Genomic DNA, 17,576 nt, shown 5'->3' on the forward strand with positions numbered 1-17,576 from the left:
TCAAGATATTAACGTAAAAGATTCATTACACTATTAGAAGTAAGTTTAATATGCAACTTCTCAAGAGTTTATATTCACTTACCATGAGTATGAATGAAGACAGAGAAGTGAGTTCGAGTTTCATTCTCTTGTCAGATTTCATATTGTATTTCGAGATCAATATAAATAAAATCACATAATTTTAATGAATTTAAAAAATAGAATTCTTAAATTTTGTACTGGTTATCAAAATGAAATATTGACCAGCCAGTGCCAAAAGTGAATGTCAATATCAGGGGGGAAAAGTCAACACAGTGGGCACAGCAATTAAGCTGAAGTGTGACTGCAAACAGGCCCAGAGATAACAGCCCTCAGTCTCTGCAGCAGGCTGGGGGAGTCACAGTGCCATCCTGCTCCTCCACCAGGCTGTCGCAGTTTCCCCTCGCACAGCAGGTGACTTGTAGCACTTGTCACTTACTCTCTGATGTTATTGCTATTGTTGCAGTTATTGTTATGTGTATTATTATTATTCATTATTTCTGTTTCATGTGTTGATTTTTTTCTGTTTGGCATAACATTAAAGGGTAATCCAAAAATAACAAAAAAATAAAAATCAACAATTTGAGAAGTACTGCCAATAGTATGATGTGTTCACATAAATGTACTGAAAACACAATAATATTTCTCATAATGGAAAAAAATGGAAGATTGATGGAACGGTTACATTATTCACTGACAAGTAGCATTTTAGAGGGTCACAAACAGCTGTCCATTATTTAAATAGAGTTTTCGGCTTGTAAAAATGGAAAATAATGCAAATTTGCTGTGGAATGACTTGTGGACTCCTTAGGCACATTTGTCTCTTAATAGAAGTATAAGTACAAGGACAGATGGAAGATTAGTGACAAACATCTGGTCAAAATATGTGTAAGTACATATAACTATAACTGCACCACACAAACTACTGAACTCCATGAAACATTGTGTCAGTGAATAATGTACCTATTCAGATGAATATCTTGTCAGTGTTTCAAAAATGTACCATCTACTTCCACAATGTTTGTACAGCCACCACTAACTATTGGTTTACTTTTCAGGTTATTAATTTTTCATTTCACTGACTTTTAATCCATCTAGCACGTAATTTCTGCCTCCTTATTCTTGATGTTCTTGACTGTATATGATTTCTTCTTAAACTTTCTCTATGTCTAGTGTAGATGTTCTGTGACATGTGTGTACTTTTTTTGGCAAGTGTTTGACTTGAATTATTGCTTTTTCTTTACACCTCCATCCCTGGAATGATTTATTGAAGTTATCTCTTCTTTATTCTTCCCCTCAGTTCTCATGTATTTAAATTTTCTCAGTTGTGTCAAATTTTATTTGTTTTTTATATTCACAATCAACTAGCATATAAAAGATTTTATTCATGATCCTAAATTTCCTGGAAGAGGATGATTAGGCAGCATAAATACATGTCAGTTTTTGTTTCCTTGTTTGCTACAATGTAATATAATGGTCATGACTCTACTGCGCCAATCTACATAGAGTAATGACAGTAAGCAGTATGTTTCTAGAAATGACATTTTTTGCCTCTTTACAAAATGTCAATTCTTTTTTGTTAGTATCAGTAACCGTAGCAGAGAAAAGAGAGACACAAAATTATAACACATGGTTGAATTTCTTTATGTTTTTAGTGTAAGTAACTGTAACAGAGAAAAGAAAGACACAAAATTAGAACACATGGTTGAATTTCCCACTTTCAGAGTTAAAAGGAGGTAGGAAACAGAAATGTAGTGTGAACTTTACATATAGGAAATGAAAATAAGGAAGATAAAAATTGTGAATCTAGGGATAGGAAGATAAGGACAGTAAAAATTACGAATCCAGTGCTCATAGAGGGACCAAAAATCAAATGGAATTAGCAAATGAATATAAATGTATGTCAAAATCATACACCAGAATCAAGGAGCAATGCATCAGCGGCCAAATTCTGAAGGAAAATGATTTTCACTGAAAAATGTGGAAGTCCAAAATTTTAAAATTGATGTTTGGACAGAAATCAGGACACACCAACTTCATAATCACCTTCTGAACTGTTGCAACTCAAAAGAAGGCAGTAACTGCAATATAAATATGACACACAAAGCCGTTTGTGTTCATGTGGGAACAAATTCTCTTAGGAACAGCAGTGAAGAGATACTTATCAACAATACAAAAAAACCTAATTTGGTCTGCAAGAAGCTTGTTCCCAGCATCCAGATTTATAATTGGCGGAATTATGAAAAGGAAGTCAGTGAGTGACAATTACATCAATAGACTAAATTGTAACATCAAACAACTGTGTGGTAGCTTAGGTGCAATTTTTGTTACTCCAAGCAGATCCTAATAAACAGATGTCTAGGTAAAGATGGCATACATCTAAATAGACTAGGTTCTTTTACTTTAAGTAAAAACTGTTCACTGAGATATGTCACATCATTAGCAACAAGGGAAACTAATATATATGGAGAGGGGTGCTGTAAAAACCCAAGAAAAGCTTAGGACTAATTGTTGTTTAATGAAAGAAGCAATTAGTAAAAGAAATAAAACGAAAACAGTTATTTGAGTCATCTGAATGTAAATGGTTTAATGGCAGGAAGAACAGACTTTGAAGAATTTCAAATTATACTTGCAGAAGCCAAATACATTAAAGTTATTTGCTTAAACAAACAATGGATGTCAGATAATTCTATAAACATTTTTAATAAAATAGAGAATTTCAGTGAAGCAAGCAGCTTTTATAGGGAAAATAGAAGTCATGGAGGCTCATGCATACTTCTCAACGATTGCTTGAAGTATGATCTAAAAAGGGGCTATGAATATATAAATGAGGAATGCTCTTTTGAGAGCTGCCGCATAGAATTAACAGACCTAAACACTTCACTCATCTCTACTTATAGCATTCCAGGGTATCCAACAACAAAAATTTTCCTATCTAAATTATTCAGTCTTTTAGAAAAGCTCAAGAAAGAAAATAAGAAAATGTTGTTATAGCAATTGATTGCAATTTAAATATGCTAAGTCAAAACAGTGACATTGTAAAATTTATTGACATAATCCAAAACTCTGGTTTTAAATTAAATTTTTTTGGATCCACTAGAACACATGCCCATTCTGCCACTTGTTTGACTGTGAATATAAGTTTAGTTCTGAATTGGGAATCTCTGACCATGCTACTTTGTTTATCCAGCTACCATCTCAAATAAATAAACAAAGTGATAGCAAAATGTGTATAAAAAGAAACTTCTGCAAAAACAATATGGATATGTTTTACATTAAGCTAAATGAAATAAACTGGTCTGTAGATTATAATATTTCAAGCACTGAGAATTTTAGAAGATTTCTAGAAACATTTTTATGAATATTCAATGAAGTGTTTCTATCTAGCATTTGGCATAAAAAACTAGAAATAAACTAATCTGGATTACTCCAGACATAAAAAATCTAACTTGCATAATGAATTGAAATTCAATACAAATCCAGTCTTTGTTGAATATGTGAACAATATAAAACTGTGTTCAAAAAGGTTGTAAAGGCTGCCAAAAGAATGTTTAACAATAAGTTCATTAGAGGTCATAAGCACAAGTCAAAAACTGTCTGGTTGATTATCAATTCTGAAATAGATACATCAGCAAACAGCCAGGAAATTTTAAAAATCAAAGAATAAATATGTAGAAGATGTTATATTATCCCTGAAAAACAAAAAGTTCTGCAGGTGGGATCGTATAAATTAAAATGGTGTTTAAAATAATATCACATCCTCTGACAGAAATAATAAATCAATCATTTGAGCAAGGATGCTTCCCAGAGTTACTGACATATGCCGAAGCAAGACCAGTACACAAAAATGTCCCAAAAGAAGAAATGGGAATTACAGCCTGTTTCTATCCTGTCAGTTTTCTCTAAGTTATTTGAAAAGCTTGCTGCAGTACAGATACTAAATTTTGTTTCAAAATTTAATATCATTGATAAAAATCAATTTGGGCTCCGAAAAAGAAAAAGTACCTTAGATGCAATAAACACTTTTGTTGAAAGAATTAGCTCCTCATTGGAAAACAGCAACAAAGTTGCAGGTATCTTCTGTGATCTAGGCAAAGCATTCAATTCAGTGAATCACTCAATGCTGCTCTATAAATTAGAGTGTACCCTCCTGTGGTTGACAAACAGGAAGCAAAGAGTTATAATAACATCTAATGCTGCAAATTACTCATTGAAATGGAAACTATCTCACTAGGTGTTCCCCAGTGGTTGGTTTTGGGACCATTACTCTTTCTGTTTTATACAAATGATTTACCCTTGAACATAAAAGCAAAGTCGGTCCTCTTTGCAGATGACACTTCAGTGCTGATTGGGGGAGGGGGGAAGGCTCTGCAGAGCTCACTTACTGTGTTGTAAACACTTTGGATTCTCTGGAAGCCTGGTTTCAATTAAATGGTTTGAAAGTAAACATTACAAAAACACTACATACACAGTTAAAAAAAAGATCTAAACCAAGTGAGATCTATGTCCTACATAAAAATGAAAAGATAGAACCAGCAAGCACAATAAAGTCTTAGGACTAAACTTGGGCGAAAACTTAAGCTAGCAGGCATACACAGAATATTTAGTTAACAAACTAAATAGCCCTTCTTTTGCAATAAGAATGTTACATGATGTTATAGACATGGACAACCAAAAAATTGTGTACCATAGTTATTTTGAATCTATCATCAGATACTGCATAATTGTTTTTGGTAATTCAAGTTATGTGCTATGGATATTAAAACTTCAAAAAAGAATCATTAGGAAGATTTTTAAGTCTGTAAACTAAATCTCTAAAATTATATATTGACATGTCTCCAGTACAACAGATCACATGATCTGAATATTGTATGTTATGAGATGAAATAAATCAAATCAAATTGTACAAGTGTGGGTGAGTAGGAGGTGGCTCTAAAAAACATATATGAAGGAGGGTACAGGGAGCAGGGAAAGACCTGGAAGTAATAATGGACTGCAAACTAACAGATTTGTTAGTTATAAAAATGAGGGAAAGGGAGCAAATACGTGACACACATTGTGTTCTGTAACTCCGTAAGGAAAGATAATAGGGAGCCAAGATGTTCAACAGCAGAGAGAGAGTCAGCTGTTGTAAATTACATAAGCTTGTCAAAGAAATAAATTACCACTATCGATGTCAGGACTTTTGCATTTCTAAAAAGAGACATTAATTGTATTTTTAAGGGAAAACTTACAAATTTTCAATTATACTGTGTATTTACTGTTTGTCTATCACTGCTAGTACCTACTGAAGAAAAACAAATACCTGTGTATTGCAAGAATAGACTTTCATTTGACTTTTCACATTGTCTCCAGGCTTATTAAAAAGGCTCCAGATTTCTGAGACTGAAATAATTTTAATATTGCCAATAAAGTTTCTTTAAATTTATTTTTCAATTACTAGGGATTCTCAGTGTTCCACAAGAGCATAACTAGGATTTAAGCTAGGAATAAGGCAACTCATGTTAATTTTGGAGAAGGGCAATGGTTGGAGGGAAAAACCACAACTTCTTATAAAATAAATCTCAAATGTATCTACATTGTACTCAACAGAGAGAATATAGATTGTCTGCGATTTGTACATATTACTTCACTGTTAGAAGCTTTAGAGCCCAGGGCCATCAAGTATTTTGTATTGCAAGTAGAATAGTGGAAAATGGTGAAATTGTTTTTAGATTTCATGAAAATGGCTCTGCATACATTTGATACTAGTCAGTATCCATTACATGTCCTGGTTTCCTACAAACAATTGGGGGGGGGGGGGGGTAATTAGGAGGGCTGCACTCCTGTGGCTCTTGCTGGGTACATCCTTATTTGTGTGCATTATATATGTGCAAAATTTTGAATCAGATCTATAATCTGAACATTGGAAAGCAGTAAGTGTAGGAGGAATAATTTTTATTTCATCACCTCAAAGTTCATTTGAGACAATCTTTTATTATGAGTGAGATAAGTACAGACAGAGGAGGTACCAGGTAATGGAAAGGTACATAAACTTCAGTTGTCAGTAAATAAGTGAGGAATCTACAAAAGCTAGGTTTTTACCAATATACAATATCAGTACCACTCAATTTTGCAGAACAGGGATTTCATTGTGTATTGGTATGTTCCCCTTTTGGAGAGAAAGGGAATCTTGGCAACTTGAAATGAGTCAGACTTTTAAAAAAATGAAGTTATTCAAAAACAGGCTTGAACCTCCATTTTGAAGACAGGTACAACATCTTGTCAATGGTCAGTACTGCAATTGATATCTGAAAACAATTATGTTAGGTAGGTACTATAAGTATGAAGTGCATTTCAAGTTAATTAAGCAATAAGATTATTTAAAACTTTAATTTTAAGCCTGATGAATTGGGCAAGTATTCTATTTGAATTAAATATGTGTAAAATTAGGTTTGTTGACACATTCCTTTCGTTATCTTATACTTGCCTAATAACCATGTTTGTTTATAATTACAGTACATTATTTTTAAAACTGAAATGCTGATTTTTGAATTGACAAGAACCTGAACATTGTGTTATTTCTTTCTTTTTAACTACAGTTGTTCATAGCATGTTAATAAACAGTGTTGACTACCTTAATGATTTCAATTTTGTTTCTGCTTTTTTAAGTCATAGACTGCATATTGAAATCTTATAAAATTAAATAATATATCTTAAATGCTGCATTAGAGACTTTTAGTTCTCAAATTGCTATAAAATGCTATTTTTCCTCATGTTGTTGTTGTTGTTGTTGTTGTTGTAGTCTTCAGTCCTGAGACTGGTTTGATGCAGCTCTCCATGTTACTCTATCCTGTGCAAGCCTCTTCATCTCCCAGTACCTACTGCAGCATACATCCTTCTAAACCTGCTTAGTGTATTCATCTCTTGGTCTCCCTCTATGATTTTTACCCTCCACACTGCGCTCCAGTCAGAAATTGGTGATCCCTTGATGCCTTAGAACATGTCCTACCAACCGATCCCTTCTTCTAGTCAAGTTGTGCCACAAACTCCTCTTCTCTCCAGTTCTGTTCAATACCTCCTCATTAGTTATGTGATCTACCCATCTAATCTTCAGCATTCTTCTGTAGCACCACATTTGGAAAGCATCTATTCTCTTCTTGTCTAAACTATTTATTGTCCATATTTCACTTCCATACTTGGCTACACTCCATACAAATACTTTCAGAAATGACTTTATGACACTTAAATCTATACTCAATGTTAACAAATTTCTCTTCTTCAGAAACAATTTCCTTGCCATTGCCAGCTTATATTTTATATCCTTTCTACTTTGACCATCGTCAGTTATTTTGCTCCCCAAATAGCAAAAGTCCTTTACTACTTTAAGTATCTCATTTCCTAATCTAATTCCCTCAGCATCACCTGACTTAATTTGACTACATTCCATTATCCTCGTTTTGCATTTGGTGATGTTCATCTTATACCCTCCTTTCAAGACACTGTACATTCCGTTCAACTGCTCTTCCAAGTCCTTTGCTGTCCCTGACAGAATTACAATGTCGTCGGCAAACCTCAAAGTTTTTATTTCTTCTCCATGGATTTTAATACCTACTCCAAACTTTTCTTTTGTTTCCTTTACTGCTTGAATAGCATTAGGGAGAGGCTACAACCCTGATTCACTCGCTTCCCAACCATTGCTTCCCTTTCATGTCCCTCGACTCTTATAACTGCCATCTGTACAAATTGTAGATAGCCTTTGCCACCTTCAGAATTTGAAAGAGGGTATTCCAGTCAACATTGTCAAAAGCTTTCTCTAAGTCTACAAATGTTAGAAACATAGGTTTGCCTTTCCTTAGTCTTTCTTCTAAGATAAGTCGTAGGGTCAGTATTGTCTCACATGTTCCAACATTTTTACGGAATCCAAACTGACCTTCCCCGAGGTCGGCTTCTACCAGTTTTTCCATTCGTCTGTAAAGAATTTGCATTAGTATTATGCACCTGTGACTTATTATACTGATAGTTCAGTAATTTTCACATCTGTCAACACCTGCTTTCTTTGGGATTGGAATTATTATATTCTTCTTAAAGTCTGAGTCTTGCTCATCAGCTGGTAGAGTTTTGTCAGGACTGCCTCTCTCAAGGCTATCAGTAGTTCTAATGGAATGTTGTCTACTCCGGGGGCCTTGTTTCAACTTAGGTCTTTCAGTGCTCTCTCAAACTCTTCACACAGTATCATATCTCCCATTTGATCTTCATCTACATCATCTTCCATTTCCATAATATTGTCCTGAAGAACATTGACCCTGTATAGACCCTCTATTTACTCCTTCCACCTTTCTGCTTTCCCTTCTTTGCTTAGAGCTGGGTTTCCATCTGAGCTCTTGATATTCATGCAAGTGTTTCTCTTTTCTCTAAAAGTCTCCTTAATTATCCTCTAGCCATTCCTGCTTAGCGATTTTTCCCTTCCTGTCAATCTCATTTTTGAGACGTTTGTATTCCTTTTTGCCTGCTTCACTAACTGTATTTTTGTATTTTCTCCTTTCATCAATTAAATTCAGTATCTCTTCTGTTACCCAAGGATTTCTACTAGCCCACGTCTTTTTACCTACTTGATCCTCTGCTGCATTCACTATTTCATTCCTCAAAGCTGCCCATTCTTCTTCTACTGTATTTCTTTCCCCCATTCCTGTCAATTGTTCCCTTATGCTTTCCCTGAAACTCTGTACAACCTTTGGTTCTTTCAGTTTATCCACATCCCATCTCCTTAAATTCCCACATTTTTGCAGTTTCTTCAGTTTTAATCTACAATTCATAACCAATAGATTGTGGTCAGAGTCCACATCTGCCCCTGGAAATGTCTTACACTTTAGAATCTGGTTCCTAAATCTCTGTCTTACCATTATATAATCTATCTGAAGCCTTCTATAATCTCCAGGGTTCTTCCATGTATACAACCTTCTTTCATGATTCTTGTACCAAGTGTTAGCTATGATTAAGTTATGCTCTGTGCAAAATTCTACCCGGCGGCTTCCTCTTTCATTTCTTAGCTTCAATCCATATTCACCTACTATGTATCCTTCTCTTCCTTTTCCTACTGTCGAATTCCAGTCACCCATGACTATTAAATTTTCGTCTCCCTTCACTACCTGAATAATTTCTTTTATCTCATCATACATTTCATCAATTTCGTCATCATCTGCAGAGTTAGTTGGCATATAAAGCTGTACTACAGTAGTAGGTGTGGGCTTCATGTCTATCTTGGCCACAATAATGCATTCACTATGCTGTTTGTAGTAGATTCCCTGCACTTCTATTTTTTATTCATTCTTAAACCTACTCCTGCATTACCCCTATTTGATTTTGTATTTATAACCCTGTATTCACCTGACCAAAAGTCTTGTTCCTCCTGCCACCAAACTTCACTAACTCTCACTATATCTAACTTTAACCTACACATTTCCCTTTTTAAATTTTCTAACCTACCTGCCCGATTAAGGGATCTGATATTCCACGCTCTGATCCATAGAAAGCCAGTTTTCTTTCTTCTGATAATGAAGTCCTCTTGAGTAGTCCCTGCCCAGAGATCCAAATGGGGGACTATTTTACCTCTGGGATATTTTACCCAAGAGGACGCCATCATCCTTTAATCATACAGTAAAGCTTCATGCCCTTGGGAAAAATTATGGCTGTAGTTTCCACTTGCTTTCAGCCGTTCGCAGAACCAAAACAGTAAGGCCGTTTTTTAGTGTTACAGAGCCAGATCAGTCAATCATCGAGACTGTTGCCCCTGGAACTACTGAAAAGGCTGCTGCCCCTCTTCAGGAACCATGCGTTTGTCTGGCCTCTCAACAGATAACCCTCCATTGTGGTTGCACCTACAGAGTGCCTGCGCTACAGGTTCAATCTCGAGTCTGCAGATCCTAAGCATGGGCCAACAACACACAAACTACATAAATCACTTGTCAATTATACTACCACTCTGACAGAGGAAACAGGCAAGTCTACTTCCATTTTCAGGTGTCACAGATCTGCAGCCTTTTCTCTGGAGTTTGACTTCTTGCTCCATCTTGTTGTAGCTGATAATTTCATATTGAATGTGTTTGGGATGTTAATCAGAGAATTAAAACTCCCCATATAGTTCTGTTTTCCTACCATCTTCCTGTGTTCGCTCTGGTCCAGTCATTGTCTCTTTCTTCAAAACACTCCCCACGTCTTTCAGCCATCTATGTCTTGGTTATTTCCTCCACATCTCCATTACATGTATCATCTTGTGAATCCCCTTGTTTTGCATTCTCTTTAAGTGCCCATGCCATCTTAGCCTTGATGTTTCTGTCCTGCTCTGCAAGGGTTCCTCTTTCACAATTTCCCTTACTCTTTCATTCCTCATCATCTCTCTCCTTGTTACTTCAGTCCTACTGCTGAGAGGATTTCATTTAATATGCTTACATCTCATTTCTTCATTACCAGTATTTCAGATGCATAGGTAAGTATTGGGATGTAGTGACTTTTATATATTACATCTTTGCTTTATTGTGGGATGTTGTCATTCCACACCAGGCTCCTAACACTTTACAAAAAATTCTTCTGCCTATCTGCCATTTTTCTCTATCACACTTCCCGAGTACTTGATCCTATCCACCTTCTTCAATTGTTTGGCTCCAATCCTTATTCCACCAGTCTGACTTTCTTTCTTTCTAGCTGTAAAAGGGTCTCACCTTTGTTTAAATTAAATTTCATTCCATGCTGTCTCACAGTTTCTTCCCAAGCAACCAGCTGTCCCTGAATTTCCTCCTCCTCCTCCGGATTATCAAGTCATCTGTCCACACTATTGCTTTCATCTTCTCTTCTCCAGTTTCTTCTACCACCTTAGTGATTATCTCATCTAGGACTACAATGAAGAGAAGAGGTGACAATGCACTGCCCTGTTTCAAACAACGTCTTTGCTGGAACCAATCTGTCCTTTCATTTTCAACTTTCACACAACTTGTACTTCCACAGTACCTCTCCTCCTCTCTGCTTGTTGTCTCTTTCTCCACTCCCTTCTTTTCTAGTGCTTCCCAGTACTTTCTCCTACAGATGCTATCAAATGCCTTTTCTATATCAAGAAAGGTGATCATAAGGTCTTTTCCAAATTCACAGTGGTGCTCATGGAGTTGCCTCACTGGAAATATGTGGTCAACAGCTAACCTCCCAGGTTTGAAGACATGCTGTTTCTCTCTTGATTTGTTCTCAACCCTTGTTTGGATTCTGCTCTCCAGGATCTTTTCATATACCTTGCACAGTGAGATCTCAGTGTGACTCCCCTGCACTTTCTACAATCCTTCCTACACTGTTTCTTGAATATAGGGACAATTAGTGCCCTCTTCCAATCTTCTGGAGACTTCTTTCATTTCACACCACTCTCATCACACAATACAGCAACTGTTTCCCAACTTCCCCTGCCACCTTCACCATTTTGCCACTTACTTTTTTCACATGTGGTGCCTATGCTCCTTTCACCTTGCCTAATGTCAATTCCATTTCTTTCATGTCAGGTCCTTTTCCTCTTCAGAGTTTACTTGTACCACCTTTAGGGTCCATTCAGATTTATCAAGTGCTCAAGGTACTTCTTCTGCACTATCTTCAGTGTCTCTTTCTTATTAACTTCTTTCCCATTTCTCTCTGCCATAGTAGCATCCTCTTTCAAAACTCTCCTCTTACTTTTGACCATTTCACATAGTACTTTTGTACTTTCTCTGCTCTTTTCTTGTGTCATTTGTGTCCATTCTTCCATCTACATTCTCCTGTCCTCTGTCACTGTCTTATTTGCCTCTTTATTCTTTTTGTTATGCTCCTGTCTTGCCAATTTGGTTCTTTCTTGAAAGGCCTTGTTCTTCCTTCCCACTACCTCTTTCACTCTTTCATTCCCTCATGGTATCTCCTTCCACAGTTTTCTGCCCCTTGTCCTTCTGCATACAGCTATTGTGGCTTCTGCCATAGCACTTTTCAATTACATCTCCATATTTTGTTTGTAGATCGCCCTGTTTGAAAGATAATTGTTCAGAGTGATATAACTCCATCTGAAATAATAGTGTCATTTTATCTAACGGTCATTCCTTCTGAAGTTGCATGTACCTCAAATATTTTAATTGTTATTGTCAGTACAGTTTCTATGTTGAATTTGGCTTCCATAGATTACTGAGATTACAAAACAAAATATATTATTATTATTATTATTAAACAATGGAAAATCAGGGATGGAACAATGACAATATTGTGAAAAGGGCTGGTTGCTACTCACCTCACATCGAAAATTCTAATGGGCAGACAGGTGCAACAAAAAGGCTGCTAAACAAGTAAGCTTTTGGCCAAAAGGCCTTCTTCTGGATTAGACAACATACACACATACATATTCATGGAAACACAACTCATACACACAGGACCACTGGCTGCAGAAGCCAGACCGTGAACAACAGCACATGGTGGGAGAAGCAATCTGGGTGGTGGGAGTAAGGAGGAGGCTGGAATGAGGAGGGTAAGCATAGTGGGTGTTTAGACAGGGGGAAGAGAAGGGAGGTGTGGAAAAAGAGAGAAGGAAAACACTTGTGGCTGCATTGTTTGAATAGAAGGCTGTATATTGGAGTGGGAACAAGGATTGGGATAGGTGGGTGGAGGACAGTGGCTAATGAAGGTTGAGGCCAGGAGGGTTAGGGGAACATAAGATATATTACAGGGAGATTTCCCACCTGAGCAATTCAGAAAAGCTGATGTTAGCAAGAGAGATCCAGATGGCACAGGATGTGAAGTATTCACTAAAATGAAGAATGTTGTGTTAGACAGTGTGCTCAGCAGCTGGGTGGTCCAGCTGGTTCCTGGCCACAGTTTGTCGGTAGCCATTCATGCAGACAGATAGCTTGTTGGTTGTCATGCCCAAGTAGAATGCAGCACAGTGGTTGCAGCTTAGCTTATAGATCATGTGACTAGTTCCACAGGTAGGCATGCATTTGATGGAAAGGGTGATGCTTGTGACCAGACTGCAGCAGGAGGTGGTGAGAGGATGTATGGGGCAGGTCATTCTTCTAGGTACATTACAGGGACATGAGCATGAGGAAAGGGGATGGGAGCAGAGTGTGAGTAAGGATGGACAAGTATGTTGTGTAGGTACAGTAGGTGGCAAAATACCACTGTGGGAGAGGTGGGAAGGATAGCGGGTAGCACATTCCTCATTAGATGGGGGGAGGAGGAGGGGAGGTGGAAAGAGAGATAAGTAAAAAGACTGTGAGTGCATTGGTTGAATAGAAGGCTGTATAATGGTGGAGCGGAAACAAGGAAGGGGAGAGGCAATTAAAACACTGGCAGAGATTGTGATTCAGTTACTCCAGTCCTGGGTTATACTGGGCCACAAGGGGGATGCTCCTCTGTGGCTGGATGGTGGGACATGGGGAGGCAGTGGGTAAGTGGAGAGATAAGACCTGGGAGCTCTGGTTCTGTATGAGGTATGGAGGGTAATTACAGCCTGTGAAGACCTCAGTGAGATCCTTGGTGTATTTTGAGAGTGACTACTCATCACTACAGATGTGACAGACATGGGCAGTTGGGCTGCATGTAAGGAACTTCTTGGAATGGAGTGGCTGGCAGCTGTTGAAGTGGAGGTGTTGTTGGTTATTGGTAGGCCTGAAATGGGCAGAGGTACTGGTATAATCACCTTTGAGGTGGAAGTTGACATCTAGGAATGTGTCTCGTTTGATTGAGAAGGACCAGGTGAAATGAATGGAGGAGAGTGTGTTGAGATTATGCAGTAACATGGACAGGGGGTACTCACCATCAGTCCATATCATGAAGATGTCATCAATGAATCTGAACTAGGTGGAGGTTTTGGATTCTGGGTGGTTAGGAAGGATTCCTGTGGATGGGCCATGAATACATTGGCATAGGATGGTGCCTTGCAGGTGCCAATTTCCCATGCCTTGGATTTGTTTGTAGGTGATGCCTTTGAAGGAGAAGAAATTGTGGGTGATGTGGCTGATCATGGTGACCCGGAAGGAGAATGTAGATCTGGAATGTCGGGCAATGAGAAAGCGTACAGAGAATTTTATGGATGGAGAGGAGATATTGCAAGATTGCAAAGAAATTTGGGTCTCATTTATGTGGTTCTGCAGGACTAGGTTGGTGAGAGCTAAGAACTGGTGGAATATGAACAGATGGAGGTCATTATGGAAGAAGGGGTTGCAGTCAGAGATGGGTAATTTGATGGTAAGGCCATTTGGGTGCACTCTGTGAGCCAAGCTACAATGCAGGAATAGTATGTGGGGTCGGGTTCTGACTAAGGATAAGGAAACTTTCCTCTATTGGCACAGATGGGAGGAGCAAGGATCCATGCTGAAAGATAGAAATGCATAAAAATATGTAAAGAACATAGAAACATGTATGAAAAATTTGCGAAAATATGCCAAAATAACTGGGGTAAAAAAGTATGGAACGGATGAAGTATAGGGAAATAAGATGAAACCTATATCTCTATAGACAGCTATTGTTTTCACCAACAACCATTTGAGCTTCTCTGTTGAAAGCTGTCAAAAGCACTGCCAAGTGTGAGGGACTTCCTTAAGGCAACTGGATATTATGAGGTTGAATGAAAAGTAATGCCTCCACCTTCATTAATTGGGTTTGGATGGGAATATTTTAATAAATCAAATGCAGAAATAATCAATAGAATGTGATCTTTAATTACCAATATTCACTTTTCCACATAATCACCAGACAATTGGATACATTTCTGTCAACGGTGAACAAGTTTTCTGAAGCCATCATGGAAGAAGTTGACACTGTCTCTGCAAGCATGATTTTCTCAATGTCTTCATCATGATGTACTCACAGATCATCTTTCATTATCGGGAACAGAAGGAAGTCAGACGGTGATAAATCTGGACTGTATGGAGGGTGCCGTACGGTGGTGAAATTCAGTCTCTGAAGTTCTGCTGAGGTGGCATGCAAAGTGTGTGGCTTGGCATTGTCAAGTTGCAGGAAAACATTTTGGTTTTCCTTTTGGACCCTTGTTAGACATAGTTACAGAGTTCGCAGCATTGTGATGTAACACTCCGAATTTAGTGTTGTTCCACAATCGAGAAAATCAACATGGATAACACCATCTGCATCCCAGAACACTGTGGCCATGATTTTTCCAGCTGAGGGCTGTGTCTTGAAATTCTTATTTGGGGGGGGGGGGCTGTGTTGATATTCCACAGAATAACGTTTTGTCTCTGGGTCGTAATGGTGTACCCACATTTTGTCTCCTGCCACAATTGAATGGAGAAAGGTATCACCTTCGCTCTCATAATGCGAGAGGAGTTCCTTTCAAATTTCAAGTCTGTGCGCTTTTATTTCAGGAGTCAGGATCTGGGGTGCCCATTGTGCACAGATCTTCTGATAGCCAAGCAAAGCAATAATGTGACCCACACATTCTTGTGAAATGCCAATTGTGTTTGCAATTTCTGTCTGAGTGGTACAACAATCATGCTGAATGAATCTGTCAAAGTTTTGCTTGTGAAACTTGGTGGTTGCTGTCGCAGGATGTCCAACTCTTTGTTTGTCATGCAGGTCAGATGTTCCCAACTCAACATCTTTAAATTTACTCACCCAATGATGCACAGTACTCACATCAACACAATCACCACACACTGCTTTCATTCTCTGATGAATCTCCCTTGGGGTGACACCTTCTGCTGTCAAGAATTCAATGACTACACGTTGCTTAAATCACACTGACTGACCGTCTGCACAGGGTTCCATACTTTACACTGTAACAACACAAATGTTCAGTGCTAAGGCTTCCCACCAACTGGAGCTATAGAGAAGTGGCTACAGAACAAGCCAGTACCTGCCGCATACCAATGCTGCCAACTGTTGAAGAGTTATGAAGGTGGAGGCATTACTTTTCAGTCAACTCTTGTAGAAGTGTCTTTGTAGTAAATAATAAATGTATTAAAACATAATGCATGATGTGGCAGTGTTCAATCCCAGTGTTTATGGTGTCATATCTCCTGAACTATGTGTGGTACTATGATATAATTTTGTAGGTGTATTTATTAACACATGTGGACACTGTCTGCAAAAAGTTGGTCAGATAATGTTAGTACCACAGAAGTAATAACTTTAAACATCATGCATGATGTGGTAGTATTTCATGCAACTCATTGTTTGTGAGATCATACATAGTGAACTATGATAGTTGGGTAATTCTTACTGCCACAGCAATTGCTGCCTGATGGTAAGGGATATGTGTTCCAAGTTTGGTTGAAATCAGTTCACTGCTTTAGGAGGACACACACACACACACACACACACACACACACACACACACAGATATGCAGGGTGAGAATTATTGATCGACATGAAATAAAATCATCATAATTTTTGAACAGCTTGCGTTAGGATGTTCAAACTCCTTGGCTGGCCATGGGGCATGATGGGAATTAGTATGTGCTCTATGGTTTGGTTCACTTTCATCTGGATGAATTTGTCAATAAGCAAAATTGGCACGTTTGGAGGACTTAGAATCCACATTTCATGATCAGGAAGTCTATTCATCCCCAATGGGTGACTGTGTGGTGTGCAATGTCCAGTCACAGAATAATCGGTGCAATATTCCTTGATGGATGGTGACTGCAGAACAGTACATGAAGGTTTTGGAAGATGATTTCATCCCCATTATACAAAGTGACCTGATTTCAACAAGATGTGGTTCATGCAAGATGGAGCTCGACCCCATCAAAGAAGGAGAGTGTTTGATTTCCTGGGTAGAACTTTGGGGACCACATTCTGACTCTGGGCACCCAGAGACCACTGGCATGGGCCTTTATTGGCTGCCATATTCTCCAGGTCTGATCATATGCGACTCATTTCTGCGGGGTTATATTAAAGACAAGGTGTGCAGCAATAACCCCAAAACCATTGCTGAGCTGAAAACAGTCATTCAGAAGGTCATCGGCAGCACTGATGTTTTGACACTTCAGTGGGTCATCCAGAATTTTGCTGTTTGCCTGTGCCACATCATTGCCAATGATGGAAGGCTTATCAGACATGTCATAACCTAAATTTGGATATCTGTAGTGATATTTACATGTTGAATAAAGTGTGTGTATGCCATAGTTTGTAACCAATTTATGTATTTTTCATACAGTTCAATAATTGTCATCCTGTGTGTGTGTGTGTGTGTGTGTGTGTGTGTGTGTGTGTGTGTGTGTGTGTGTGTGTGTGTGTGTGTATGTGTGTGTGTGTGTGTGTGTGTGTGCTTGTGTGTGTGTGTGTGTGTGTGTGTATGTTTGGATTAGGATATATGGCTTAGGAGTGCTATATTTAAATGAACTTAACAATCTATTTGATACTTTAATGTGAACTAAGCAAAAAATATGTGACAGATGATTAGCTATGTCTGAGACTGATCGACGGGCAGATGGACGGGCGCAACGTGTTCGAGCTCGGAGGAACAAAGCTAATGCTCGAGAGAGGCATCGTATGCATGGACTCAATGCTGCACTTGATCGTCTACGCAGGTGATCATTTCATGCTTTTTGTGGATGAACCTAGTCAACAATTCA

General features: G+C 38.2%; 1 protein-coding gene across 1 annotated transcript in view; it reads left to right on the plus strand.

The window, feature by feature from the left end:
- The first annotated feature begins 389 nt into the window (after nt 1-389).
- LOC126355151 (neurogenic differentiation factor 4-like) overlaps nt 390-17,576 on the plus strand; it is a 58,457-nt gene continuing 41,270 nt past the window's right edge. The window contains exons 1-2 of the mRNA XM_050005346.1: nt 390-432; nt 17,397-17,531. Coding sequence (XP_049861303.1) covers nt 17,407-17,531 — 125 coding nt within the window. The 5' untranslated portion in view covers nt 390-432; nt 17,397-17,406. The remainder of the gene's footprint in view (nt 433-17,396; nt 17,532-17,576) is intronic.

This window comes from Schistocerca gregaria, chromosome 3 (assembly GCF_023897955.1).
Source record: "Schistocerca gregaria isolate iqSchGreg1 chromosome 3, iqSchGreg1.2, whole genome shotgun sequence".
Lineage (NCBI taxonomy): Eukaryota > Metazoa > Arthropoda > Insecta > Orthoptera > Acrididae > Schistocerca > Schistocerca gregaria.